Here is a 27,861-nt window from a genome sequence, read left to right on the forward strand (position 1 = left end):
GTGCTTCTAGACAACACCTGCAGCACTTTGATGATTTGTCTTTGCGATTTTTACAAAATGAAATTACATATTTTAAAATACACAACGTGCTCAGACATTGATACAGTCAGCTGGAGTGGAGGAAGTGCATCTAAAAAACAGTAGATTATGCTGATTTAACTGAGTGGGAAGCAGAAATTTGGTGATCTGTTGCTTCATGGTCAAGAGTAAATATGAAATCTACTTTCACGTATAAAAGAAGTTAAATCTTGCGTACAAACAACACTGCATGGTAATACAGCAGAACACTGAATTAGCTGCTAAATTATCGTCCGTAGAAGGTGAAGGGATGAAACCCTAAAGCAGCACGACATTCGTTTCTGGAGACGGCATGCAGGGCTTCCAGTCAACTCATGTTTTCATTACCCATAACAAAGTTTTGATACTATTCTGTGGTATTTTGAAGACAAATACGAAACTTATTAGGTGCACGTTGCATTCTGCGCACACAGGATTACAACAAATACCAGTTTCTGACAGCTAGACGATCACAGACTGATGGTGGAATTTGATAAGTGCAAAATAAGTTCATTTTAATATTCTTTTCTGGTTTATATATATATTTTTTTTCAAAGCAAATGCTCTTTGGATATTTTTCTCCACTTCTGCTGGCAGAAATTAAACATAAATAAAACAAATCAGTAAGACTTCAGTGAAATGAAAACAAACATGGCTGTCAGAGCAGAGGTTTCCTGGCAGCCTCGCTCTAGACGACGTGGAAACGAGGTCCCGGCGTCGCAACAATGTCGCTGTACGGCTCCTCCTGGACCAGCTCCACCGCCTGCTGCTTCTTCAGAACCAGGAAGCTGTAGAACTTGGCCGCTGCCTGCTTTCTGTTGTTGTTCCTGCACAGGTCCAACAGGCTGACCGACTGGGCTCCAGTTTTGGCCATCACCCTCTGTGACGTAAGAGAGTAAAACTGCTGTGACATAATGCTGATTATAGCTGGCCTCCATGTTTATTGGGGTGAAGGGTGTAAAACCTTTGGGAGTTACTTTTCACGTGACATCGTTGTTGTTTTTTCTGTTTCCACACTTAAAGATTACCTGAATGTTCAGTGTTTGCTACACAGAATGAACCAAATGGTCAAATAACAAAATATGAGGAGAAAAGGTCCAATTCCCTGGTCTGGGTTCTGGTTCAAAAATATGTGGAAGTGGAGTAATATGATGGCGAATTTGGGTCACTGTAAAAAATGAGTACTTTTCTGCCAATAAACAAAGAAATGTTGATTTTAATTTGATTTTTCTAAAAAAAAAAAAAAGGGAAAAACATTTCTGAGCTTGAAATGTTGAATATCTGCCAGAAAGAAATTAGAAATTTTGAGATTAATCTCAGAAATTTTTTAGAAAAAGTTGGAAAAACGAAAATGTTTTACCTGTAAAACTCAGAAATGTTCAAGTTTTTGTCCTAGAAAATGTTCAACTTTTCAAACTTGGAAATTTCCATGATGCTTTTCTAGTAAATTTGCGATTTTTGGCATAAATTTACTCCTCTGTGTGTTTTTATTTTCTATCTAGAGTGGCCGTAACATGCCATCGTAGATAAACGTACCTTATTTGTTGAGGTAGACGATAACAGCCGACCTGTAACTCGTGCTGCATGTTTCGTACCTGCAGGCCGTGAAGCATCTGCTGAGTTCTCTTGTTCCACCTCCTCTCCTCCTGGTCCTGCTCTCCTCCCTGCGCCTCCTCCTCCTGTCGCAACACGACCATCTTAACTCCAAGCTACAAACTAAAGAGACGTAAGTAAAAACATTTTTTTTGTCACCTCTTCTTCAGAATCGTCGTCGTTCTTCTTCTTGTCCTTGTCGGCGAGTAAGTCCAGCTCTATTAGCTGGCTGATGTTAGCCACGGCGGCGGCGGCGGCGTCCTCCAGAGGCAAATTCACCGCGGCGGCTTCCAGTTGCTGAGAGGCAGCAGCATCTGGTCCCTGCTGCTGCTGCTCGTCCAGGTTTCCTGTCTGGATTTAGGAGGATCAGAGGAGGCAGAGCAGTTGCAAAGAACAAAACCCAGAGTGAACGTACAGGGAGGGCTGGATCTGAGTCCTGGGATTTGCGCTTCAGGCCTCTTTGAGAGGACGGTGGAGGCATGGCGGCTTCGTCCAGCGTCGTCCTGCTGCCCTCCACCGCTGAGGTCTGCAGCGCGTTGGCCTCCTCCATGATGGTCTGGTCTGGGCGGAGGCCAAATTTCATCAGAAACAGAGGGGGAAACAGCTTTATTCTTGCTTTGGGAAGAATTAACATCATCCATTTCATCTTCTTTTTAATATTTTTGAGAACTGAAACTGTAATCCAAGCAGCATTTCACACAAAAAGCAAAACAAAAACCTGTTCCAGAGTCGGTTGGTCAGGATGGAGTATAAGGGCCACGCTAAGAAAAATAATCCGAGAATAAAGTCATACTATTACAACTTTATCCTCATATTATTACAACTTTATCCTCATACTATTACAACTTTATCCTCATATTATTACAACTTTATCCTCATATTATTACAACTTTATCCTCATACTATTACAACTTTATCCTCATACTATTACAACTTTATCACATACTATTACAACTTTATCCTCATACTATTACAACTTTATCCTCATACTATTACAACTTTATCCTCATATTATTACAACTTTATCCTCATATTATTACAACTTTATCCTCATATTATTACAACTTTATCCTCATATTATTACAACTTTATCCTCATATTATTACAACTTTATCACATACTATTACAACTTTATCCTCATATTATTACAACTTTATCCTCATATTATTACAACTTTATCCTCATATTATTACAACTTTATCCTCATACTATTACAACTTTATCACATACTATTACAACTTTATCCTCATACTATTACAACTTTATCCTCATATTATTACAACTTTATCCTCATATTATTACAACTTTATCCTCATACTATTACAACTTTATCCACATATTATTACAACTTTATCCTCATACTATTACAACTTTATCCTCATATTATTACAACTTTATCCTCATATTATTACAACTTTATTCTCATATGACTTTATTCTCATAATATAAAGACTTTACTCTTGTAATATTATGACTTTAATAATATGACGATATTCTCGTATTATTTTGACTTTATTCCCATATGACTTTTTCTGGGTAAAACTTTATTTGAAGGGGGGTGAATAAGGCTGTCATGACACTGTCATAAACATGACATAACACCTGTCATGAACATGAATAAGCCTTCATGAATATTTATGACTGTTGTCATAAAGCGTCATTCGGTAAATTATGACACTTTTAATACAAAGTTGACATGATTCAAAATGTCTTTGTTATGACAACTTGACATTAACCAAGAAATCATTACTGATATAAATTTGTTATAAAAGTATTACTGATTGCACTTTAAAAATTAGGTAACTTTATGTTATTAAAGGTAAAGTTTAAACAGTGTTAAAATCCAGTTTGCTACCCATGATGTCTCTCTGCTGATGGGCCGCTGCTGCTTCCTCCCTCGGCACCTCCGGGTTCTCCAGATCCTTCAGGAACTCGTCCAGACTGTCTGCCTCCCCGCCTTTCCTCCTCTTCCTCAGCTCATCTGGGACCAGCGGCGTCAGACATCTTGTGAACATCTAGAGTGAAGATGGCGTTTTAAAAGAAGAACGCCTCTGACCGTCCTGGAGTTTCCGTGCCGTACCTTCAGCAGCCGGGCGTTCCAGAGCGGCTGGGCCGGCAGGGAGAAGAGCTTCTCCACTCCTCCGGTCTCCTTCCACATCATCAGCTTTTTGGTGGGAGGAGCCAAATCCAGGGTCGTGACGATGTCGGAGTAGTCGGAAAGCTGTGCTCGGATGGTTTTGCTGTCCAGCTCCTTCACGCTGTCCACGATCAGCTTCCTTTTTCGCTTCGCTTTGGTCTCCTTCACTGCAGGAACCGATTGGAAACCCAACGTTACCCGACCGGGTCTGCAGAACAGGGACCGACATTCAACGCCTGTTTCTAATGTCACCTGTGATGTCGATGGGCTCCAGGGCGAAGGTTTCCTCCTCGTTGTGAGCCAGAGCCGTTTGCTCCTGCTGGTCCGTCATGGCCGGCGCCGGTTCTGTTGGGCCGGAGTCCGGACTGTCCGGGGCTCCCGCTGACAATGAGACCAGACGCAGCTGGTTTGCATACAGTTACAGTCAACATACACTCATTATAATCATTTGTTGGGTTTTTTTAAGGATTATTCTCCAGTACAGCTTTAACTGGTTTTCTAAAATGAAAAACTGGGGCAGGTATTCGACTTAATGGTGAATTTTCTCAATTTCAAACAAATTTCTCCTCTTGACTGAACTGCTGGAGTTTGTTTCATATTGTTAGATTTCCATTAAACTAAACTAAAGTGAGGTTCTGTTTGTGAAACGGACCTGACAAGGCGTCAAAGTCGTCCTCATCCTCCCCGTGGTCCTGAGGCATCATCACGCCCTCACTGATGGCAGGAGGGTCGTCAAATATGCCACCTCCATCCTCGTTGCTTAGCAGCTTGTCGACTACATCAAAATACAAATATAAATAATAGTTTTAATATTTTTTATAACACAAATAATCCACTAAGGATACGCTGCTTTGGTACCAAGCATCCCTCCGTCGTTGCTCTCCATGGGATTGTCTCCGAAGTCGTCCTTGTACTGCTCGTCGTACTCCAGGTGATTGGACTTGTCCGCCATCTGATTAGCTCCGCCCTCCGCCTCCAGCAGCAGGTTGGAGGCCGAAGAGCCCATGATGTCCACCTCAAACGCGCTCTCCTCTCGCATCATCTCACGGTCGTCCATGCCAAAGTCGGCTGCGAGACAGAAAAACACAACGCCATCAATCCCCCCGTCCCGTCTTCGGACTGGTCTGAAAATGAAAGCGCGTACCGAAGTCGTTGTCTTGCAGCAGCGTGAGGTTGCCCACCTCCTCCCTCATGGTGATTTCTTCCACTCTGCTCTGGTTCAGGTTGAACTGCTGAGCCACATCGATGTCACTGTTGAAAACGCATCACCAAACATTCCTGTTGCCACCTTTGATTTAAGCAGCAGAAACTCTTACAGGCACTCAGACACTTTAATGTTGAGCTTTTAAATTAGACTCTCTTGTCTCATAGTTCAAGATTATCCTGCACCTTTGATCAATACAAGAAATTTAATGCAAAACTAACAGAATAGGAAATTATGATGGATGGATGGATGGATGGATGGATGGATGGATGGATGGATGGATGGATGGATGGATGGATGGATGGATGGATGGATGGATGGACGGACGGATGGATGGATGGACCAATGGATGGATGGATGGATGGATGGATGGATGGATGGGTGGGTGGGTGGATGGATGGATGGATGGATGGATGGATGGATGGATGGATGGATGGATGGATGGATGGATGGGTGGGTGGGTGGGTGGATGGATGGATGGGTGGGTGGGTGGGTGGGTGGATGGATGGATGGATGGATGGGTGGGTGGGTGGATGGATGGATGGATGGATGGATGGATGGATGGATGGACCAATGGATGGATGGATGGATGGATGGATGGATGGATGGGCAGACCAACCGATGGATGGATGATCTTATCCTAGAACCCGGCGGACTCACTCTAGGTCCGGTAGCGGCTGGTCGAAGTCGTGAAACTCCTCCGGTAGCGTGATCGCGTTGTAAGCCGCCTCTCTGTTCTCCTCTGGAAGATCCACGACTCCTACAAACCAAAAACCCAAAGTTTTGAAATGTGACGGCCGAAGTTACGCAGCACCTGAAGCTGTGAAGTTAAGGAGGAAACCGATGGTAACACAAGACGGCGCACCTGGTCTGAACGCCATCTTGATCTTGATGAAGGCCTCGTTACAGTCGGCCAGCAGGTACTTTGCCTTTCTGTGGTAGATCCTCACCACGCCCAGCAGCAGGTGTCCCGACGTCCGTAGAGCCATTTTCACCTGAGAAAAAAACAGAAAAACCCCCAAAGTAATAAATAACAGATACAAAAACCTTTTATTAACAGGCAAACATCACGTTAGCAAAAACAAGAAGCAGTTTTCAAATCGTTTCATTCAAAAAGTTATCAAAACCAACCTCAAACTAGACCTGGGGGATAAATTGATTTCAGATTTTCGTTTTTTGAAAATGTAATTTAAAAAAAAAATTCTCCCATCAATAACTGAATGATGTCAGAACACCGATGGCAGCCATCTTGTTTCACAAGCGTGTCGTACAGCTTCTGTTTATTTGGACTTTGAATTCACATCAACTCTATGACAAAATATTAGGGTCAGATTTGCATTTTTTATTATATTTTTACAAAAATAAAGTTATAATATTATGAGAATTTGTAGTAATACAGGAATAAAGTTGAAATAATACAATAATAATGTTAATATTACCAGAATAAAGTAATATTAGGAGAATGAAGTAATTTTAAGAGAACCCCAACATGAAAAATTAGCAAAAAAGATTGATTATTAACGTGTTATTTTAAATTCTGCTACTTTATGACTATGTTCTCGTAATCAAGCCCTAATAGTCAGTGTTGCGACTCACAGAAGGGATGATTGAAATAAAAGCCACTTTCTGAAGATATTTTCAGCCATTCTTTTTTTTAGAAAGCAATAAGCAAGAAAAAAAATGGATTAAAATCGGATCTGGTATTAAAAAAATCAGAGATTTTATTTTTTAGCCATATCGCCACCAGGGGGCAGCATCTGCCTCTGACATTGTGGAGGAATTTGCTGACTTGACTGACAGAAAACATTCATCTTAAAGTAAAACTTCGAGTTGAGACCCAATTTTATATAGAATCTGAAACAACAGACAAAAATCTTCCTTTAAGCTCATTATTGGCGTAATTAAGAGGGAATAAATAAATCACTTTTGGTGAGATGATGCTCTCCACGCTGCTCTCCAGGTTGCACTCAAAGACATGAGCCTTGGTCAGCTTCTTGTCCCAGTGGGCCGCCAGCCAGATTTTGGCCAGCGGCCCACGTTTGCTGAGAACGAAGTGGGCATAAAACATCGTCTCAGCGCCGCCGCCTCAGCACAGAGGGAAGGGAAGAGCAGAGGGAGGCGCTGGGCCTGAAACAAAACAGAAAAACCATGAGCGATACGAACATGTTTGACTGAATGCCTCAGTCTCTACAGTGTCACCTGATCACACATTCACTCCAAATTATTTGTGGAAAATTTGCCCTTTTCAAATATAAACAGTTATGAGCATTTATCGAGAGAGCCTCAAATATTCAGATATTCAGTTGTGGTCCTTAACCCACACGAATAATAATAATAATAACAATAATACTTTAGTTGTATAGTTCATTTTTAAACAAATGTTGCAGACTGTTCTACATTGAAAACAAAATTAAAACAAGACCATAAATGACACAAGAAACATGAAAAGTGTACCATGTCAACTAAAATGCATAACAATGCAAAGCAAAATTAAATAATAGAAATACAAAAGAAATTCAAATATTAAAAGGTTTATTATAAGGAATTATCTCTAAATAGGTTGCACACAAGACTTTTATTTATAAAATAAATAAAACATTTATTTTTTAATGAATATTTTTATAAAATATTTATAAATATCTATATATTTTTTAAATTAGTTTTAATAATATATATTTTTATTTTTAGAAATTATATCAAAATTTATGAATTTGGTCCTGCTTCAAAAGCAAAAAACAAGCATGGATGTGATTCGATATACAGCTTCTCCTCTATTTTCCTTGGTCAGATGATTTCATCCTGCCCTAAATAAACTAAAAAAAATGGTGGTCAGACCCTGACGGAATCACTCCAAGAGCCACAACTGGCCCCCGAGCCACACTTTGAACACCACTGACTGAAAGCAGAACCTATAACTACTGCATGTTCTTTCTTAAATCCTGTAAGTCCAACAATGATGTGCTTAGTTTCCCCACATACAGTTACTCCACATTTCTTCACCATTACTTAATTCAGATCCGTATAATTGAGCAATTTCACATTCGTTTTACCAAGAAAGGCCATTTGAGGTTGAGGTGTGTTGTGATTATATACTAAAACCGCCTGCCATACTCTGTCAGGTGCGATGCACCTGCAGCAGTATGATGTAACCGCTGTGGCTGATCGTTGTTCATCTCTAATGAAGGAACAAACGTGTCGATAAACGCGATTTCTGCGGACTTTTCGTTTGCGTCTTTAAAAAATAAAACAAAATAAATTTAAAAAAAACTGTTTCAACCGTAACAAATTTAAATTGCACCAACCGTCGATGCTGCATCCCAACAGGTGACGATCCGCAGGGACAAAACCCGAAGCGAGCGCGTCACAAGTCACTCAGAAATCCCAGCAGCTCGCACTAAACATTCATGACTCACCGTGCGGGATCGTATGTCCTTCTGCGTTTCTGCGGCGCCGTGCGGTCGCCGCTGCGGGTCTCAGCCCTCCTCTCCTCCTGGAGGTGGAGCAGCCAAGATGGCGGCGCTTCGTGTTGTGCAGCGGGAACGCGGTTTGAAGCCTCCTCAGCATGCGGAGCGGTCCTGATGTGAGGGGGATGCAGGGAGGGATGCTGATCGCCATCATGCCCCCCAAATTACTCCGAAAATATCAGCAACATGCACTGAAAAAAGAAAACAGTTAATCCAACTTTTAAAAAATGGAGTCGTCAAGTTACGTTCATCCTAAATATGCAAAGTTTATTGAGTTGCCATGTGAAACAAATGTGAATAAAGTAAGTTTGAGGAACTTAATTCAATTATATGTGACTATTTTTGTTTTTTCAGATGGAGCTCCGTTCTTTTTTTTCAGTGTGGTAAAAATATCTGACATCACTGTAGATGAAGTTTGATCCACTCTTTTTGCAGAATTTCTTTATTTCCGCCACATTTGAAGTTTTTTTTATGTGAATGTCACATCCTTCTCAACCAGGTTTAAGTTCAGACTTTGACTAGACCAGATGTCAGTACCTTATTTGTCACTCCAGCTATAAATAAAGTGGCAAATTTTATTTGGCTGGACAGACAGATTATTATTATTATTATTATTATTATTATTATTATTATTATTATTATTATTATTTTATTATTATTATTATTATTATTATTATTATTATTATTATTATTTTATTATTATTATTACTACATTAGCGATAACAAAAACACATTTCTTGTTCTGTTTGTGTCATTCTGATGTGAAAAACTATCCAGATGCTCCATAAAACATGCAGAAAAACACGACTAAATCCAGAGTTTTGTACCATTTCCATGTTTGATCAAAGTTTTTTCATTTTTTTTCTTTTCTTGAGCCAATATGTTGACCATGTGACACTGAACAAACTCAGCTGACCGAACATTGAGCCCTGCAGTTCCTCAGGCTGCTGCAACACAATCGACTGCATAGAAAAACTTGTGTGCTAAATAATTCTGTTTAAAAAATGTGACTAAAACTCTAAATACTTATATTAACTTTAGCATGAAAGAGATTTGGGAACCAGAAACAATCTGTTCCAAAGCAAAGCATAGAAATATGAACATAGAAATTGTGGGAAAAGGAACAATTGGCTGTTTAAAAAAATAACACCTTCTGCATTTTTCTTTACAAACTATAACATTTACTGTATAAACTCAAAAATGCAACTGAAGGTAAACTAATCATAAAATGGAAGTGGAAGTTGTTCACCACTAGAGGGCAGCAATGTAATTCAGTAGATAAAACATGACGCTTATGACCAGCAACAGTTTTTATTACATCTTATGCTGAGCTAATCTGAAAGATTGTAAAAATGATCTAAATCTAAGAACTGAAGCCATTTAATCCATTTGCTTAATTTATTTTTCCTCAAATGCCATTAAATTGGGTCTTTCTGCACGGTGAAGTGGACACAAATAGTTTGCAAACCTCTGATAAAAATGTGAAATGAATGTTCATGGAGCGTCTTCACTCAGCTGGTTTAATGTGTAAATATAAATAAACATTATTGTCTTAAGTAAATATTCTGTGGTTCCAATTTTTGTGTATTAATATTAACTGATCACATAATTTTTTAATGTTTAAAAATGATGTTAAGCAAACAAATATATAAAGTTAGGTGCAAATTCTTGTATATTTTATTTAAAAAATATATAATAAATAAATTCCTAAACTACAAAATAACACATTTTAAGCATAAAAAGACTTTTCTAAACATAAAAAATTATATATATTTGATATATATTTTAGCAATAGATAATGTATATGTGTGTTAAAGTTAGGTGGACATTCTAGTATTTTTTATTTTAAAAAGTAAAAAAAAGAACTACAAAATAACACATTTTAATCAGAAGAGAAACTTTGCCAAACATTTTTCCAAATAAAACTTATGAAGTTTATACAGGAGTTAATGTTAATGTATATAAGACAGCATAAAGAATAACCAGGGGAAATATGTAGCATTTCAAAAGGCACAGCAGATCTGCTGATGGATTAATCAAATCATTATATAGAACCTTTAATTAATATTAGTCAGGTTATCTTTGCCTTTAGTTTTTAAATGCATTTGATGACTCTGAGACTCTGACAGCGGCCCGTTGAGTCGTCTGCAGAGGAAACGTTTCTCTCCATCCGAGGCTCAGTCGGCGTCGCTTGCGGCTGGTTTGCTGCTGTCATCGTCGTCACGCGCCGCCGCGCCGCCTTGACCTTTAGAGCTGACGACCTCCACCATCTTCTCACGCTTCACAGAACTCAACACAAACAGAACCATAACTCACTTCTTATGAGCCCTGACAAGCAACACACTGTAAAAACACAAAGTCTTACCAAGTAGCTTTGTCTGGTTTCTACTGTAAATATCTTAATACTTGTGAAAAAAGTCAAAACTAACTTACAAGTAACTTTTCAGCAAGAAATGGGAGATTGTTTTAAGTTACTAATTCCTTACTTTCAATGAAAAAAGTAGTTAATCCACCAGAAGATTATTTCACTTTTGATTTGAGGAAAATGTCTCGTGATAAGTGAAATGATCTGCCAGCGGCTCTGGTACCTTTTGTACAAATATTAAGGACTAATTGACTTAAAATGAGGCTCTATATTTTGCTGAAAAGTTAGTTTTGTCTTATTTCAAGACAAAGTTTGTTTTATTGACTTAAAGTAAAATAAACTGCAAAAACACAAAATCTAAAAAGTATTTTGTCTAATTTTATTGTGCAAATATCTTAGTTTTGTCTAATTTGAAGTAAATAACTTACAAGTAACTTTTTAGCAAAATATACAATCTTGTTTTAAGTCAATAATCCTTAATATTTATGAACAAGAACTTGTTTTATTTGCAAATTATTTCACTTGTAACAAGATATTTTCCCCTTAATGTAAGTGAAAAAATCTACCAATGTAACTAGTATTTTTTAAATCAATATTAATAATGTATTTAGTCAAAATAAGTTCCTTATCTTACTGAAAAGTTACTTGTAAGTTAGTTTTTACGTATTTCAAGTGTAATAAGATATTTGCTCTAGAAACCAGACCAAAATAGTTGGTAAGATTTAGTTTTTTTTACAGTGAGAACTTGTTCTAAGTCAATAAAACGAGCTTTGTCTTGCTGAAATAAGACAAAACTATGTACTAGTAACTTCTCAAGTAGGATAAGGAGTTTGTTTTAAGTAATATTGATTTAAAAATACTATTTCCACAAACGACGAGACGTTTTCCCAAGCTGCAGGTGAAATAATACTTGGTAATATTTAGAGTGTTTTGCAGTGCATCTTTCACACGATACTGAGCATCTTTTTTACTTCTGGTTTCTCTTTCTGCTGCCGGACACACTGGAGGCCTTTCTCCTCTTTATGCAGGAGTCAGGACGGGGAAAAGCTGCTCACTGTTGCCAGAAACCGTCCCACAGACCCAGAGGGGAATGGATTTAACTCCAGGACAAAAGGCCTGGTTATATTTCACCGCAGGACGGCCTTTGTGGCTCTGAATCAGCCAACACTGAGGCTGTGTTTGCTGCTCGCTCAACCTGTCCATCCGCTATAATCTGAAGAGCAGGTCTTATTTAGGGAGACGCAGCAAAGAGAGGTCTACCGGGAGATGCGAAAGGGGGGAGTGATTGATTTTCTGCAGGTTTACACACAGGCCTTTCAGCTGAAAGAGAGCTCTATCGCTGCACATTTCTCACATCGGGGTTGTAAGGGGGCTGGATCTGCTGGGAAGGAGGAGGGTGGCAGTGGTTGGAGGGGTCTTTTCAGCTCTTTCTGGAGGAAACAATAGTCTTTGTTCAAGATCTTCCACCATTCTTATTAGGGCTAGCAAGAGGAGGGAGGTGCGAGGAGAAGGGTGTTTCTCCATAGTAACAATGACAAAACAAGCCAGTTCAGAGGGAGACACTCAAACTCCAGCAGGAGGAGAAGGAGCAGGTCTCACTGTGCTGCAGAAAGTTTAGCAGAAGTTACCCAGGCATGGAGCGGGACAGCCACAGCGAGGACACGTTGTCCACCATGGTCCTGGAGAACGTCAAGAACAAACTGATCCACGCCTTCAGGGTGACCGCCGAGTCCAGAGCGGGTCAGAGGGAGGCCGGCGGCGGCATCGGGAGGAGCCAGCAGGCCAACGAGGAGCTGCGGCGGGCGCAGATAGATGGAGCCCTGACCTGGCTCCGGTCCGAACTGGTGAGACTTAACGCTTCCTTTCAGCATGGAAAACAGAATGGAGCTTAAAATTCCCCTTTGGGATCAATAAAGTATTTCTGAATTCCAGTTTGAACAGAAACTAATTTGCTAAATGTGATCAAATTAAGTTTGTTAATCTTTCTTAGCACTGATTTATGAGCACTGATTTCCTTAATTCTGAAATCGGTGATGGGCTGATGCTTACATTTAATCCACTTCTGCAAAAGTATAAAAGATGTCAAACTCAAGGCCCAGGGGCCAATTCTGGCTCGCCACAGCTCTTCATCTGGCCCTCTGGACTGCAGAGGGATGCATAAATAAAATCTTTAAGGTTACATTTATGTGCTCAAGTATTATTTAATTAAACAAAATAAATAACTTTTTTTTTTTACTAATTGTTTAATCAAAATTCCAAGTAAAATATTCATTTATTAAAGATTTTTTTTTAAATTTAAATATGCCTTACTTCTCTTGCCAAATAGATCATTAGTCGCATTAAGTTTTTTCACAGCTAAATAAAGGTTTAAAAACACATTTTGTTTGTTTAATTATGTGTGCTTCCAGTTTTATTTAAGTGAATGCATTAATAAATCTTTACTGGCCACTTACAAACACATCTAGCAGTGGCCTGGATGCACTCTGACCTCTGCCTGTTGTCGTGCAGCTGGAGATGCGTTCGCAGGACGTGCAGCTGGCTCAGACGCTGCTGGGGCTCAACACAGAGATCCAAAGACTGCGGAGGGAGAGCTTTGGGGGGCTGGAGGTGCAAGGGGACGATCAGCCGTGAGCGAACCCCACGAGGCTGCTTCTTGTCTGGGAAGGACTTAAAGCTGACGAAGGGAATCCGTGGAGCCAGAAGTAAAGAATCCGACACAACAGAGGAACACTGAATGCATCGTTTGAACAGGGTCGAGCTGCTGCATGGACAGTAATGGAGGCAGACAGAGTAACTAGGGCTGCGTTCACACTGCAGCCTGAAGGGACCCTGCTCCGATTTTTTGTCAAATCGGATTTTTTATTTTTTATTTCTTCCGTGGCCGTTCACACTTCCAAATAAATGCGACCTGTATGCGTTCTGCAGTCTGAACGGGCAACGACCTGAAAGTGTCCCGCATGCGCAGTAGAGGGCGCTATAGTCAGCGTTCTCAGTGTTCTGCCAACCGCCATAAAAAGAAGAAGAAGAAGAAGAAGAAGAGCTCAGTGTTTGCGGAAGTAAACATGGAGGCTAACGGCGGAGCGTATCGATTTTAAAGTTGTTGTCCAGCCGGAGCAGCATATTAACCTAATCCTCATTACAGTCCGTCATGGTTGTTGTTTTTCTTCCCGCTGAACAGGGACATTTGTCGAGTGTCGGTGACGTTCAGGTTGGATGAACTGGGCGTTGGGTCGCATTTGTATCGGATACCCGAGTGGCCTGGGTCACTTCGAAAAGCATCTAACCTGTGTTGTCCAGACAGTCATGAAAAGATCAGATACAGGCCGCATTAAGGTAAAAATAAATTAAAAAAATCTGAATGGTTCGCTTCAGGCTGCAGTGTGAGCGCAGCCTAAAAGGCGCTTTGCACTTCTGCAGGGTTCTTCTGATTCTGAACAGTAAAATGATAATGAATGTGAAGTTGAGGAACAATAAATAAAGTATTTGTCCCAGCAGCTTTATTGAGCCAACTTTCTGAATCACAGGAGATTAAATTCATCCACACTTTCCCTCTTTTATAGATATATTCTCTTTATTCAGTCTCTTCTGTCATCATTTTAATAGCAGTTTACAGAAACAAGGTGCTACAATCTCAGTAATTTTAGGCCACAACAGTCACACAAAAAACATGGCAACATCCGACCAGAGTTATCTTTTTCTCTTTTATTTTGCTTTGCTGGTTTAGGATGTGATACAGATAAGACTTTCGTGATTAAATGTTCTCTGTCACTTTTACAAAATGGAAGCTAACTGTGCACATGTTTAGAAAATTAAGGCACAGAGCTTCTCCTGTGGGTCATTTTTTCAGCTGAATAAAAAGTTTGATGTATCTTCTGACAGAAGAATAAGTTTCTGCTTCCTCCGTCGCTTTCAGAGTCCCAGTATCTGCCCTCTTCATCCGTGTCCTCCTCTTCCTCCTCGGACAGCTCCTGCTTCAGCTCCTGGATGCCAGAATGAAGCTCCATCAGCTGCCGGATAAGCGCTTGGTCCTGGGAACGCATCTCCATCTGAACATAAAACACATTTAGATCAGACTTGTGGATTAAAAACGGGGGAACTGGACTTCTTCTCAATCAAACTGACCATTTCCTTCCTGCGCTATTCCGCTCTAATAAAATAAAATCGAGGATTTTTCACGTGTAGTTGGATTCCTTCCGGTGGAATTTCAACCTGGCCAATCAGCAAAGAGAAGAACTCGAGAACGATGACGTCGATTTTTTTTTTTGCGTTGTTTTAGAAATGCGTGTAGTCTTAGCGGTAACACCGGAGGAAGTGAACGAAGCCGTTCAGTTGATGTTGGCCTCTAATTATTGAAATATCATTAGCAGCCATCTTGTTCGGATCGGCACTTTCTCTTCAGTGGAGGATGGTTGATTTCTGTGGAGCTAAATTGGAGCCAGTTGGTCCAAAAGAAAATTAAATTCAATCTGAAAAAAAGATTTGAAACTGAAAAAAATTTTGAAACTGGAAAACAGGTCGCAAAACTGAAGAAAATGTTCAAAACTACTTTTTTAGTCCCAGATTTTTTTAGTTTCAAAACGTTTTAGTTTCAAAATAATTTTTAAGTTTCAAACATTTTTATATATCAAAACATTTTTTGGTTTTCAAAAAATGTTCAGTTTTTAGACAATTTTCAGTTTCAATTTTTTTCAGTTGCAAACTTTTTGTCACTTTCAAAATAATTTTTCAGTTTCAAATCTTTCTTGTTCAGTTTCAAACTATTTTATATTTCTTTTTTTTGACAAAATAGTGTTTTTGTTTAATTTATTTTTCAGTTTCAATTTTCTTTCTTTTGAACAAACTTTATGGCCCCAATTTAACTCCATAGTTTGTGGTGCAGGCTATTTCTGGTAAGCTTCATAGCGTTGAACTGGTGGAGTACGTACATCATGGACAAACGGTTTTTACCAAGCTTCGATGAAAATGTTTTTGGTTTTTGTCGTGGATTTTCTGTGCAAACTGCAGCATTTGAATCATCTCTCCTTTCAAATGTAAATTTAACTTCTTCATCTAATTACTTCCAGTGTAAAATGCGATTTCCCGAGCTTCACCAAATCCAAGTTTGCTTTCAAGGATTCAGGAATGTCTTGAACAAAAAACCCTGGCGGGCCGATCTGCATTTCTTTTCTGTGTTAATTACGGCTCCAGTCGGAGAGTCCGTGCTCCGGCTGAAAGATGCCGGTCTTATTGCCTTTGTCAGAAACTCAACGACTCACAGATGAAACATGAACTTTCCTACTGGAGACGGGGGCCTGCTGGGCTCCAACTCATTATGCCAAACGCTGGTCCCTTTCAGACTGGACGCTGTCACTGTGTGTGTGTGTGTGTGTGTGTGTGTGTGTGTGTGTGTGTGCGTGCGTGCGTGCGTGTGTGTGTGTGTGAGAGAGAGAGAAACAGCTGCTGAGCAAAAAGACTCAATCAAGACGCTTCTTTGTTCCAAAGTTCTTTCACTTGGGTGGAAAATGAAGATCTTAGCATTTAAGCTGGATTTATGGTTTAGATGTGCTGCGGAGATAAAGTTGTTCTCTTTTCCTTAGAGGCTAATGTAATTTGATCTAAATAATCTTGCTTTTCTCTTATAACTATCACAAAGGGTTTATTTATCTCATATGTAATGTCTTTTTTCATCATAATGAGCCAAAATTTGAAGTCTAAACTTCTGTTAATGGCAGAATTTGGTAGCAACTGTAGTTACATTTACTTGGCTAACTTGGAAAAAATTCCTTTTAGGAGTATTTTAACTATATGCTTTACTTTTACTTGAGTAAAAGTATTAAGTACTCGCACTTCAGTGAAATTTCTGGATTGGGATTTAAAAACAAATTCACCAGACACAGACACACACCTGCAGTTTGTGTTAAAGTTTCATAAGTTTTGTAACTGCAGGTGTGTGTCCGTGTCTGGTGAATCTTTGGTTCACCAGACACCAACATTCACCAGATCTTAATGTTTTTCAGTAAGAGTGAGAGTAGCGATGCTTCATAATACAATTACTCAAGTAAGAGTATAAAAATATATATTAAAAAGTCTGCTTGTGCACTGGGTAACTGATGAAATGATCAGTCACTTAATATTTTAAAATTACATCATCAGACGGATCAAAATATAAGGTTGAGTAGAAATTTTGGTATTTAGAGGACAAAAATCAACAATTTATACAAGTAACAAAAACTAACAAAATCTGGCAAAAGAAAAAAATTTCCAAATCGGTTTTTTTCAATAAAAACTCATGAAATGTTAATGTTAACAAAAATTGCAGGTGTGTGTCTGGTGAATTTTTGACTAAATAAATACCCGGGTATTTATAGAAAATCCGGGTATTTTACTCAAGTAAGAGTAGCAATACTTCATAATAAAGTTGCTCAAGTAAAGTTAAAAGTACAGCGTAGTAAAAAATAAAATAAAAATAAAGTACATTATTCTAAAAAGTAACTTGAAACACGAACCAACATTTTAAAGTGTAATGGGGACACTTGGCAAAATAATGTTTCAGTTGTTGGTGATGACTTTGTATTTTTATATTATTTTTTTGAACAGAAATAAAATATTTCTGTTTATAAATATAAATATAATATATATAAATATATAATATTTATATATATATAAATATATAAAATATAAATATAAAACATTAAATATTTTTTATATTTTTTTTATAAAATATAAAAAATATTTTTTATATTTTATAAAAATATAAAATATTTTTTTATTTTTTTATTATATTTATATCTAATATTAATTTTTATATATTTAATATATTTATATTTTATATGTTATATTATATATATATAAAGCACTTTGGACGTCCTTGTTGCTGAAACGTGCTACCCAGTTAAACTCAACTGATCGATTGAAGTAAATTTAACTGAGTAAATGTAACTCGTTACTCCGCAGCTCCGGTCTTACCAGCTCCGCTCTCAGCCGGGCCAGTGCGCTCCCAATGTCCCACCGGCTGCCGTCCCTTCCGGCCGAGTGCGCCCCTCTCAGGGGGCAGAAGTGGCGCAGTTTGGGTCTGTTCTCCCAAATTGCGCCATCTTGAAAGGTAGAAGTCTTGCAGGAGAAATCCCGCAGTCTGGTCAGGACCACGTCCATCACACCAGTCCGGTCCGGTGAAATCCTCAGCCGGTCTCCACCGGACGGTGCTTATGAGGAAATCACTCTCTTTCTCCACTTTCTCTCTCTTTCTCTCTTCCAAAACGTGATCCCTGCAACTCTTTTTAGCCAAAAAGAAAAAGCTAAATGTCACCTAACAGGGAAATGTGACTGACGTCGGTGCATTTTGTCCGGTTTTTATCGGATCCGCTCGTTCCGCGACGATTAGCGGAGGACGTTGGTGGTTGCCATGACGACGGGGCTTGCGTATCTTCGGGGACAGAAGAAGGGCTTCTTCTTTTAGCTTTCTGGTTTTTGTGAGGTAAATGTGAAGAACAGCCATGTGTGACTAACTGTTCCCATGCCACCGTCGTCGCTCTCCGCAGCCCGGGGCAACCCAGCGGCGGTCCGGACGCTTTGGCAACCAAACACACGACGTCTTTATCGGACCTGACGAACCGAAATAAGCGCCAGAAGCTATTTTTAGACTTCCACTAGTTCCACTGTTAGAGATACAAGAGCAACTGAACCAATTTTCAAATAAAGTAAAAAAAAAAAAGACTAATTGTGTGAAAGTGTCATGGTGTTAATGTTGCGCTTAAAACGGATGAGGATTTGTGACGTACGATGACGTATTAGGGCCATTGAATGTGGGACTATATTGCCTTCAAAACAGCTCAGATATTTTTAGATTAATGTGAAACATTTTCTAGAATAAAACCTGTAATTTTCTTAACCTTACGAGAAAAACAACTTTTGTTTCTAAAAACAAATGTGAATCTCTGAGCTCTACAAATTGAACATTTGCAAGAAAAAAAACCTGAAAACATTTTGAGAAAGTTTTGACATTTCTGAGTTCTGAAAGAAAGAAAAAAACTCTAATTTTTCTGGAAATATCCTGGGAATTTTTGAGCCCCAAAAGTTGAACGATTGTGAAACAAAAACTCTGAAATTTTTAGATTAATCTCAGAAATCTTCCAGGAAAAAAAAAAAATCTGAGCTCCAAAGGTTGAAAATTTGCAAGAAACCCCCCCACAGAAATCTTGAGCTTAATTTCAAAAATTTGTATCAAGCATTTCTAAAATCATTCTACTCAGCTGCAAATTTGTTTGTCTGATCATGCTATTTTTAAAAACTATTTATTATCCTTATGTTGCCAGTTTTCCTCGTTGTCTTCTATTCTTATTTTTGATGTTTTCATATTTTACCTCAGTTTGTCTATGCTGAATAGACACTTCCTCACTGAGGGGACAATAAGTAACATTTATTTTCTTTTCTATTCTATCTCCTTTGAAAATATTAAATCATAAAGGTTTCCTTTAGTATATGACTCAGTGTCGCCCTCTTGTGTTAATTTCGGGAACAAATGAGTTTCAGATAAGAGGTGACCAAACCAAACATTAAGAAAATATAAAATGACAGCATCAGTTGTTATCAGTCTTAAGAATAAAGATTGTTGTTTGCACTTTGAATATTTTAATATTCATGGTGAAACATCATATCAAATGTTATTTTCAGTGTGTAAATCTGAGTAATTGACTTGACTGAGGGAACATAGTTGAAATAGTTGCTATTTCTATTATATTCTGTTCTATTGTCAGAACAGATAAATAAGTAAATAGATTTATGGTCTGTGGTGAAATTAAAGCATTATTTTAGGCCCCTGATGGTTTGGAGGCTTAGTTGCTTAGTTTTGGGTGAGTGTGTTTCAACATCCGGGTCAATCAATCAATCAATCAATGTTTGATTCAATGATTGAATCAAACGTTGATTGAATCAGTCAATGTCTCAGCTACAGCTGATCAAAACTTAAATGTTTGTTTGAAAATCAGATTTAACTAATTAAAATTTCTGTTCATCTTCTTATGATCGCAATGAAAGGAAATTAACTACATTTCATGTTCATATTTCACATTTTTGTTTATTATTTATAATTCTGGTGATTAATGATGCACCCCCCAAACAAAAACAAGAAAAACCTCAGCTAAAATCCAAACATTTCGCACCAGGAAAGCTGTTTTTTACAGAACAACACCCATGACTTCCACCAGGAAAGTTAATGTGAAATAAATTTGACTCCGGTTTGGGGATCCACGGATGAACCATGTGATTCCGCACGAGGAATCCGCGGCACACGGCACTTCCAGCGGGTTGCGTAACCCCGCAGTGTCGGCTGCTGCTGCGGGGCGCTGCGTGAAGCGGGCAGAGTTTGGGTGGGTGCTGCAATCACCAGTTTCTCCACTTTAAGAAAGAGGCAACTTAGTTGCACAAGTGTTTCCCCTGGCTGTTTTTGTCGCAATGAGCTTTCAACTTCTGCATCCTCCCAACGTCGAACCGCCACCTCTTCCCACCCCGACCACCTCCCTCTTCAGACGGGTTGCAATTTGCACACGGCTGCGTTGGTTATTTGCACTAATTATAATGTAGGATGGGTGCAAATATTCGCAATCGGCGTGTGGAGAACCAGCAAAGCTTCAGTCAGAGGAAAGCGGATCTGAATCTGTGAACGGTTTTCTTTTGTCCACTGGAAATTGGTGTTTGATATTTCCCTCCAGTGATGTTCAAAAGCAAGGATCCAGAGCGACGTCACATTTTGGCAGAACACAGCAAAGCGTACTCCCTCCCGGGAAGGTGAGGCGAACTTTTGTATTGAATATCGATTTCTACAAAGGAAAAGCTGAAAAAGAGGCGATTTCTCACTCGTTTTTAATATTTTTTGTGTTCTTCTGTGACTTAAAGTTTTCCTCACCGGACTGATGTGGGATCTGTGGGGAAAACCTGCATTTCATTATCCTAAATTAGCTTGTTGATCAACCGATTTATTCGATCACTTTTGATTAGGGGAAATGATCATTCAGATTTAAGGGCTGTGAGGTTGAGATACAGTTAAATATTTTACATAATTGGTCATTTTAATTGTCTCAAACTCATAAAACTGTAATTAAGTCAATTTAATAAGCCTAAATATGGATACTGAATACAAACAACTCTTTAAAATCTCTCAAAAATAAAGTTGCAATAACCAGATTTGGTAACCCTCTGACACATACTTTGCTTAAACACCTTCAGGTGAGGTAATTTGATTAATATAGCACATTTTCAGCAACAAGGCGATTCAAAGTGCTTTACATGAGTTAGAGGAAGTACAAACAACAAAAGAAAAGCAAGAGAAAAATAAAGGTATAAAAAGGTAAAAGTATAGACCACTTGCTGCAGTGTTGGTTGTGCAGGAGGCTCTGCTAATGCTTTTCAAAGATATAAGATTGTATCACTGTACATCTGTTTGCGGCCATTTTCATGTGCGTAAACGTTGAGTTGGGGGCGTGGCCAGCAGCAGATTATTTAAAGTGACAGGAGCCCCTAAAACTTCTCCTTCTGTAAGGAGCTCAGAATGGGCAGAACTGAGCAAACTAAAACCTCATTATCTAAGAATTATTTGTTTGTAAATGATTTGTTTTGTGTAGAAACATCCTAACCTGTTTAAGGAAGCATAATATGTCTCCTTTAAGCGTGTTCTGTAGTCCTGAAATGCTGATTATAAATATTTTTCCCTGTCAACTTACCAAACTAGTCATTGATGTGTGTAAAAATATATTTTGCACGAGGAGCCAACCTTGTTTCCCTCATCAGTGTGGCAGAGGTTGGTGCAGGTTCACCATCTTATAGTTCGGCGGGTTCAGAAGATCATTTCCATCTCCAGTTGGACTCTCTCTGGACTTTTGGGGTTGTAGTTTTTCCAGCGTTTTAATGAAATCGTCCCCATCTCTGTTTCTTGGGGATTAATTTATTTCAACCTTCTAACTTTCTGTAACATTGCATAGTATTCTGATTACAGTGTGCCAAACCATGAAGAACTGCAGAAAGATGGGACTTTCAAGCATTGCCATGATAACAGCTTCGCTCAGCAGGACCGAGAGACGGAGAAAAAAGTTGCCAGCAGGAGGTTGTACGTTGTTTCCATCATCTGTCTGCTCTTCATGATAGGCGAGATTGCTGGTAAGTTTGTTTTTTTTTAATCCCTTTTCTTGCTTTATTAGTTTCATCCTAAGTCTTTCTCAGTGTTCTTTGACAATACTGATTAATTTTGACTATTAGCTTTTGTCCTTTTGTTCTTTTTAACTCTGTTCTGTTCTCATTTTCTTTATTCAACTTTTCATTACATCTCCACCTCCTGTCTTTTCTCTTTCCTTTTCCTGCATCCTTCAAAAAACAACTATTTTTACTCCAAAATGCCCAGTTACCACATGTAGAAGAGGTCAAATGCAACTGGAAGCATTAGAGTTACAAAATATTGATGCTAATGTAGACAGACCCTTAGTAATTGTTTAAATTTTTCCTTTTTGCAGGAGGATATTTGGCAGGAAGCCTCGCGGTCATGACGGACGCAGCTCACCTTCTGACTGACCTAGCCAGCTTTGTCATTAGCTTGTTTTCCCTCTGGCTTTCCTCTAAACCTGCCACACAAAGGCTCAGCTACGGCTGGTATCGTGCAGGTACCGAGTCATAGGACGGGTCCAACAGCATCTGTTGCATTTATGTTTCCTTTCCAACAACATTTAGTTTGAAATCATTAATACAACAATACAACACACACTCTTTGTAAATATGAAAACACAATTTTGTGACTATCATTTATTTAATTATCCGCTTGCTAACAACAGACCTTGCTGGTTGCATGACTACTACAGAATTTATTGGCTAGCCTACAGCTACTTTGCTAGCTAGCAGTTTCTACTAGCTAGCTAACTGGATTGAGGTTTAACTTACCCTATCTTCAATACCTTTATTTAATAAACATAAATGAATAAACAAGTATATAAATATATAAAATTCTCTCACCTAACTAAGTGCATTAATTATACATTGTAATTGAGGCTTCCCTGGAATATTAACCAGTTATTGAAATGCCAGTTGGCCTTTCCATTTCTTTTCTCTTGCATATTTTCTACATTTTATATAAACATTTTCTACCCATTCTATTTCTCCAAAATGAGAACAATCCCCTGGTAAGCTTGCTTGCTAAGTAGGAAGATAGATTACTAATTTGCTACGTGCTAGCTACTTTGCTGGCTAGCAATCTACCTAGCTAGCTTACTTGCACCAGGGTGATTGCAGTTGTACGTCAAGCCTTTTGTGCAGGTATCCTGGGGACACACAGGACTGTGAGATGACCAGATACTGCTACTGGAACGATGCCACGAATCTTTGTTTTTTCCTTTTTTGTTGTTTTTTCTGGTCCTTGTTAACTAAAAATCAAGATAGATTACTAATTTGCTACATGCTAGCTTCTTTAATGGATGCAGTTGTTAATACACTTGTGCTGCATTAATAAGGCTCTGGTTATGAATCCCTCAAGCTCTTTCTGTATGGAGTTTACTTTTATTCCAGGTGTATAAATGTTTTTTTTTTTTTTAATGGCCCTAAATATCTTAAGAGGGTGGATGGAAAGTTTGCTTGTTGGTTGCACGTAGTCAATTAACTTCATGGTTATAAACTAGCTAGCTGATAATAACAAGTTAGCATCTTCAAGAATATATTCTTTCTCTGGTTCTTTGGGTTTTGAAACTGTTTTTCCTCACTCTGTAAAAGAAAAATTTCCACAACAGTTGCATGTAGTTAATTAACTTCATGGTTATAAACTAACTGATAATAACATGTTAGCATCTTTTTCATCCTGCACCAATTTCATTTTAGTAGCAGCATCTCCAGATCCAGTTTTAGGCTGAATCTTAAATCACTACCAGCCAAATTAATGTTCCATGGGTAAAAAGAGAATTGATGCACTTTCATAATAAAACAATTCTCAGAAACTGTAGTTTAGGTTAGGATAGAAGCAACTACCTGGTAAAATAAGGTCAACTTCTTGCCCCTTAGCCATTTGGTCGATGTTTGATTATTTTTTCTGGTGAATTCTCTCCTGATTTCTTTGCGACGTTGTTTCGTTGTCCATGCAGAAATCTTGGGTGCTCTGCTGTCAGTTTTCACCATCTGGATCGTCACAGGAGTGCTGGTTTATCTCGCTGTGGAGCGCATCGTCCATGATGACTATGAGATCGAGGGCCATGTGATGCTCATTACCTCAGGTTGTGCAGTGGTGGCCAACATTATGTGAGTAAAATGGAGGAATGTTGTTGTTTATGCTAAAGTATTTAATAATTGTTCTTTAACAGGTTGAAGAACAGCATTTCTTTTAGTGCTGATTGAAATTGGTCCTTATTTTCCAACAGAATGGCTTTAACCCTTCACCAGTCGGGTCACGGCCACAGTCATGGTGGACTCGCCTCACACGGACACAGTCACAGTTCCAAGAGAGGAAAAGAAAAGACTCAGAGCCCAAACAACATCTATTCAAACGACTGCATAGACATGGAAGAAAACCATGCGGGCAACGGTACGATTGAAAAACAGCAACATAACTGAGACACTAAAATGTCGTAATATGATGTGGATGTTCGTTATTTTCATACGTGTTAGGAAAGAGGGCTCAGCAGGCGAATGCAAGTGTGCGAGCAGCTTTTGTGCATGTGATGGGAGACCTTCTCCAAAGTGTTAGCGTGCTCGTCAGTGCCATCATCATCTTCTTCAAGGTATCTTATTTTGCATTTGGGCTCAAACCCAAACTCTGCTTTAAAGAGTTTTTCTGTGGTAGAAACTGCAAATGGAGATTTAAAATAGAAATATGCAAGTTTTCCCTCATCTCAAGTGTTATTTTATTAATTAAAAGTGGTTATTGTGAAACTACTATATCTTTGAAAATTACTTAAATGGTCATTCTTAATAGTTTTCATAAAGCTTTTATTTAAACTCAATGATAATCTTGTGTGTTTTAGGGCGTTTTCACACCTGATAGTCCGGCAGACTCAGTTCGATTGGGAACCAACATTAGAACATTATTTTACATTTTCTGCTGGTGATTCGCTTTCACGCTGCACTGTTCGCCTGTGGTGAAGCAGCACAAAAACCACCGAAGAAGACACTGAGCACAACTTCCTTCTTTGCAAAATGTAAACAAAAGTGGAGTAGCGTCAGGTTTTAGCGTTTGTCGGATTTCTCTTTTGCGTTTGGTAAAAGTCCATGAGTCATTTCTTCCGCTAGTTTCAGATTCTAGCCTGTGAGTTACCTAGCAACTTGCACGTCCTTTGGTTGCCTAGCAATAACCTGCTGAGCAACAGCCACAGTAGCCCCATGATCCACTTCCTGCTTTAGGAATGGTCTCCAGTCCAAAACAAAAGATTTGTTTTCATTGCAGCTGCCCTTTTAAGGATTTCACCCAGATGATTTGCTTTTCTGCTTAAAAGAGAGATCTAATTTATTCATTAAAAAAATAAAATGTAGTATTTCATTACATAGCTATGTATTAAGTTATGCTTTTTGATTTTTCTATGATTTTTTTCTTCCAGCCAGAATATAAAATCGCAGATCCGATCTGCACCTTCTTGTTCTCCATTCTGGTCCTATGCACCACCTTCACCATCATGAGGGACATCCTTCTTGTTCTAATGGAGGGTAAGGCCATCACTATTCTTTTAGTATATATTATCATAGATTTAGCTCATTTTCTCTCAGTTTTGCTTTTGTTGTTTTTTCCAACTGTGTCGCAGGTACGCCATCGGGGGTGAGGTACAGTGAGGTGCGAGACCGTTTGTTAGCTGTAGACGGAGTCAAAGCAGTTCACAACCTTCACATCTGGGCGCTCACCATGAATCAGGCAGTTCTGTCTGCACACATAGCAATAGGTGAGAAAAGTCAGTCATTTATTTCACAGATTGTTTTGTATTTCAATTAGTTGTTAGAGTTGGCATTGTGGTTCAAAACAGTACATCATAATATGGCTGGAGAATAAATCAGTAACGTATATCAGATTAGACATGGGATCAGTATTGATAGATGATGCGTCTGATAAAATATTCAGCAATTTCACTGAACTGCACTGCATTCTGGGAGATATAAGCGCAATTTCACTGAACTGCACTGCATTCTGGGAGATATAAGCAGAGGAAAGGTTTTAGCAACTCAACTTAAGCTAGTGAGTCAGTTGGTGGAATCAACTGACTCACTTGCTCTTTGGTTACCTAGCAACTCGCATGTTCTTTGGTTGCCTAGCAACAGCCTGCTGAGTAACTGCCACAGTAGATTCCACCACTGCATGTCATAACTGTTTAAAAATAAAAAACAGCAGAGTGAAGCGAAAACTGTGGATAAAACAGGGAAGTCAGGCCAGCAGTTTGTTTAAAACAACAAAAAAAATCAATAATTATCAATATTGACTGATAAGACAATATTGCGAAACCAAACTTTTTTTTAGCCAAATCATCCAATCCTACGTAATAAAAAGGCCACCTAGTCACATTTTTGCTTTTTCGAACTAAAATATACCTTATATAAAATTTTAAAAATGTGTTTATTGTAATAAACTTTCGGCTGTATTGGTCTCTTCACTTTAGATGTTAACAGCATTTCAGTTGCACGTAGAATAAATAAATTATAAGTGGTGTTTTCTGTCTCTCTCCGTTTCTCCAGATGATTCGGTTGATGCCCAGACCATCCTGAGGGAAATGACCCAGGCCTGTTTCTCCTCCTACAACTTCCACTCCATTACCATTCAGATGGAGCGGCAGGCTGACCTGAAGCCTGGATGTACGCTGTGTGAAAATCCTCAAAACTAGGAACCCGATGACTCGTTTCCATAGCAACTAGGACGGCCGGGAAACGTTTTCTTTTACTTCAGCGTCTCAGACAAACTTACGTTGCTGTATTTTAAGTGCACTTTGTACTAATTCCTATAATTGTGGGTATTTAATGATGATGAGGATGGCACAAGCTTTAATAATTTGACTTATTGCAAAAAAATCACATTAAACTAATTTGTTCTTTTCTTCTTTCTGAATTTAAAATTTTGAGTGTCTTTTATAGCTTATTGATTCTTAAAAAATGTTTTGAGTCAAGGTGCTGAATACAAATAAACACCACTTTTGGAAGATGCTGTATGTGTTAGCATGATAGCAGTAAAGCAGCGGTGTCAAACTCATTTTAGTTTTGGGCCAACTGAAGATCCTAAATTTTCTTAAAGGGCCGGTTGTGCCAGAAAGTATTGATAAAACCTGTTCACACTGTTAAAATATCAATTAATTCTTAAAATTAAATAATATTGAACATCTATTCAGCCCCGCCAGGATTTTGTGATACTTTTTGTGATTTTTTAATATATATTTTTAATAAAATTCAAAATGTTTATGGTACCAATTTGGAAATATTTGGATATTTGCACTTATTTATGTTGGTAACTGTGACTTTTTATTACTCGCTGTATAGATTATGGATTATAATATGACATACATTAAAACTGAAGCAGCTGTTTAGTACAAGTAAAAAAGCCTGTGACAATTTTTGAGAAAAATTTGCAATAAGCTCCCAATTATTAGTGCAAAAGAATTGGGGCATTTGTTGGTTTTGTGTGAATTTCCACAATAATTTGCAATAAACTGGAGGGGCTGATTGATATAATTTGGCAGTAAATGGATAAAAACTCAACTGATTTGATTCATGAAGTAATATTTAAGCACATTACTATAGGGCCACATAAAAAGCTACGGCGGGCCGGATTTGACCCACGGGCCTCGAGTTTGATACATGTGGTTTAAAGAGAAAATATGTATTTTTTACATTGTAAAACTTAATGAACTATTACAATTATTTAAATGTTTTATTTGATCCACTCAGTCAACACTGAAATTGAAATTAATTGTTCTTTATGCCATCTAATTATGAGGAAAACTAAAATTACTGTAGCATAAAATTGAAATATTAAAGTGATACTAACTGGTCACTAAATGCCCTTTTTGCATCATTTTACTGCCCATTAAATGAATATTTAACTCTAATCCCAGCTCTTTCAAGTGAATTTGCTTTG

General features: G+C 38.4%; 4 protein-coding genes across 5 annotated transcripts; 2 read left to right on the forward strand and 2 right to left on the reverse strand.

The window, feature by feature from the left end:
• Positions 1 to 38: 38 nt before the first annotated feature.
• Positions 39 to 7,374, reverse strand: rad21b (RAD21 cohesin complex component b). Its single transcript, XM_015009804.2, has 13 exons — positions 6,916 to 7,374; positions 5,857 to 5,986; positions 5,652 to 5,751; positions 4,932 to 5,038; positions 4,646 to 4,855; positions 4,440 to 4,562; positions 4,040 to 4,168; positions 3,731 to 3,954; positions 3,506 to 3,665; positions 2,066 to 2,211; positions 1,810 to 2,001; positions 1,653 to 1,736; positions 39 to 937 (listed from the first exon to the last, which is right to left on the reverse strand). Exons 1-13 carry the CDS (start codon positions 7,057 to 7,059, stop codon positions 746 to 748), a joined length of 1,941 nt encoding a protein of 646 aa, XP_014865290.2. The 5' UTR covers positions 7,060 to 7,374; the 3' UTR covers positions 39 to 745.
• Positions 7,375 to 11,849: 4,475 nt separating this feature from the next.
• On the forward strand, positions 11,850 to 14,314 carry LOC148156490 (alanine and arginine rich domain containing protein). The gene is made up of 2 exons (XM_088010396.1): positions 11,850 to 12,664; positions 13,329 to 14,314. Exons 1-2 carry the CDS (start codon positions 12,455 to 12,457, stop codon positions 13,449 to 13,451), a joined length of 333 nt encoding a protein of 110 aa, XP_087866522.1. The 5' UTR covers positions 11,850 to 12,454; the 3' UTR covers positions 13,452 to 14,314.
• Positions 14,315 to 14,502: 188 nt separating this feature from the next.
• Positions 14,503 to 18,578, reverse strand: LOC148156491 (uncharacterized). Its single transcript, XM_088010395.1, has 2 exons — positions 17,766 to 18,578; positions 14,503 to 14,866 (listed from the first exon to the last, which is right to left on the reverse strand). The coding sequence occupies exons 1-2, from the start codon at positions 17,949 to 17,951 to the stop codon at positions 14,630 to 14,632; spliced, it is 423 nt and encodes a 140-aa protein (XP_087866521.1). The 5' UTR covers positions 17,952 to 18,578; the 3' UTR covers positions 14,503 to 14,629.
• A 1,428-nt stretch (positions 18,579 to 20,006) lies between these two features.
• slc30a8 (solute carrier family 30 member 8) lies at positions 20,007 to 26,845 on the forward strand. Of its 2 annotated transcripts, none has more exons than XM_015005397.2 (9): positions 20,007 to 20,582; positions 21,787 to 21,935; positions 22,298 to 22,444; positions 23,906 to 24,059; positions 24,179 to 24,342; positions 24,426 to 24,538; positions 25,352 to 25,457; positions 25,553 to 25,687; positions 26,472 to 26,845. In XM_015005397.2, the coding sequence occupies exons 1-9, from the start codon at positions 20,509 to 20,511 to the stop codon at positions 26,615 to 26,617; spliced, it is 1,188 nt and encodes a 395-aa protein (XP_014860883.2). In that variant the 5' UTR covers positions 20,007 to 20,508; the 3' UTR covers positions 26,618 to 26,845. The 2 variants fall into 2 exon arrangements, with proteins under 2 accessions (XP_014860883.2, XP_014860882.2); XM_015005396.2 differs by having other exon boundaries at positions 20,015 to 20,582; positions 21,787 to 21,947.
• The last annotated feature ends 1,016 nt before the right edge of the window (positions 26,846 to 27,861 follow it).

This window comes from Poecilia mexicana, unplaced genomic scaffold (genome assembly GCF_051168715.1).
Source record: "Poecilia mexicana isolate PSO_F unplaced genomic scaffold, ASM5116871v1 scaffold_11, whole genome shotgun sequence".
In the NCBI taxonomy this organism is placed as follows: domain Eukaryota; kingdom Metazoa; phylum Chordata; class Actinopteri; order Cyprinodontiformes; family Poeciliidae; genus Poecilia; species Poecilia mexicana.

What these genes read in the sequence shown, in the direction of transcription:
- rad21b (XM_015009804.2), bottom strand. Translation starts at nt 7,059, where the DNA reads ATGTTTTATGCCCACTTCGTTCTCAGCAAACGTGGGCCGCTGGCCAAA. An exon ending in GGAGCCCATCGACATCACAG is followed by an intron (nt 3,955 to 4,039) that starts GTGACATTAGAA and finishes CGGTTCCTGCAG; the next exon opens with TGAAGGAGACCAAAGCGAAG. An exon ending in ACTCAGATCCAGCCCTCCCT is followed by an intron (nt 2,002 to 2,065) that starts GTACGTTCACTC and finishes TCCTAAATCCAG; the next exon opens with ACAGGAAACCTGGACGAGCA.
- slc30a8 (XM_015005396.2), top strand. Translation starts at nt 20,509, where the DNA reads ATGTTCAAAAGCAAGGATCCAGAGCGACGTCACATTTTGGCAGAACAC. An exon ending in CATGATAGGCGAGATTGCTG is followed by an intron (nt 21,948 to 22,297) that starts GTAAGTTTGTTT and finishes TCCTTTTTGCAG; the next exon opens with GAGGATATTTGGCAGGAAGC. An exon ending in CTACGGCTGGTATCGTGCAG is followed by an intron (nt 22,445 to 23,905) that starts GTACCGAGTCAT and finishes TTGTCCATGCAG; the next exon opens with AAATCTTGGGTGCTCTGCTG.
- LOC148156490 (XM_088010396.1), top strand. Translation starts at nt 12,455, where the DNA reads ATGGAGCGGGACAGCCACAGCGAGGACACGTTGTCCACCATGGTCCTG. An exon ending in CCTGGCTCCGGTCCGAACTG is followed by an intron (nt 12,665 to 13,328) that starts GTGAGACTTAAC and finishes GTTGTCGTGCAG; the next exon opens with CTGGAGATGCGTTCGCAGGA.
- LOC148156491 (XM_088010395.1), bottom strand. Translation starts at nt 17,951, where the DNA reads ATGGACGTGGTCCTGACCAGACTGCGGGATTTCTCCTGCAAGACTTCT. An exon ending in CCCGGCTGAGAGCGGAGCTG is followed by an intron (nt 14,867 to 17,765) that starts GTAAGACCGGAG and finishes TTTTATGTTCAG; the next exon opens with ATGGAGATGCGTTCCCAGGA.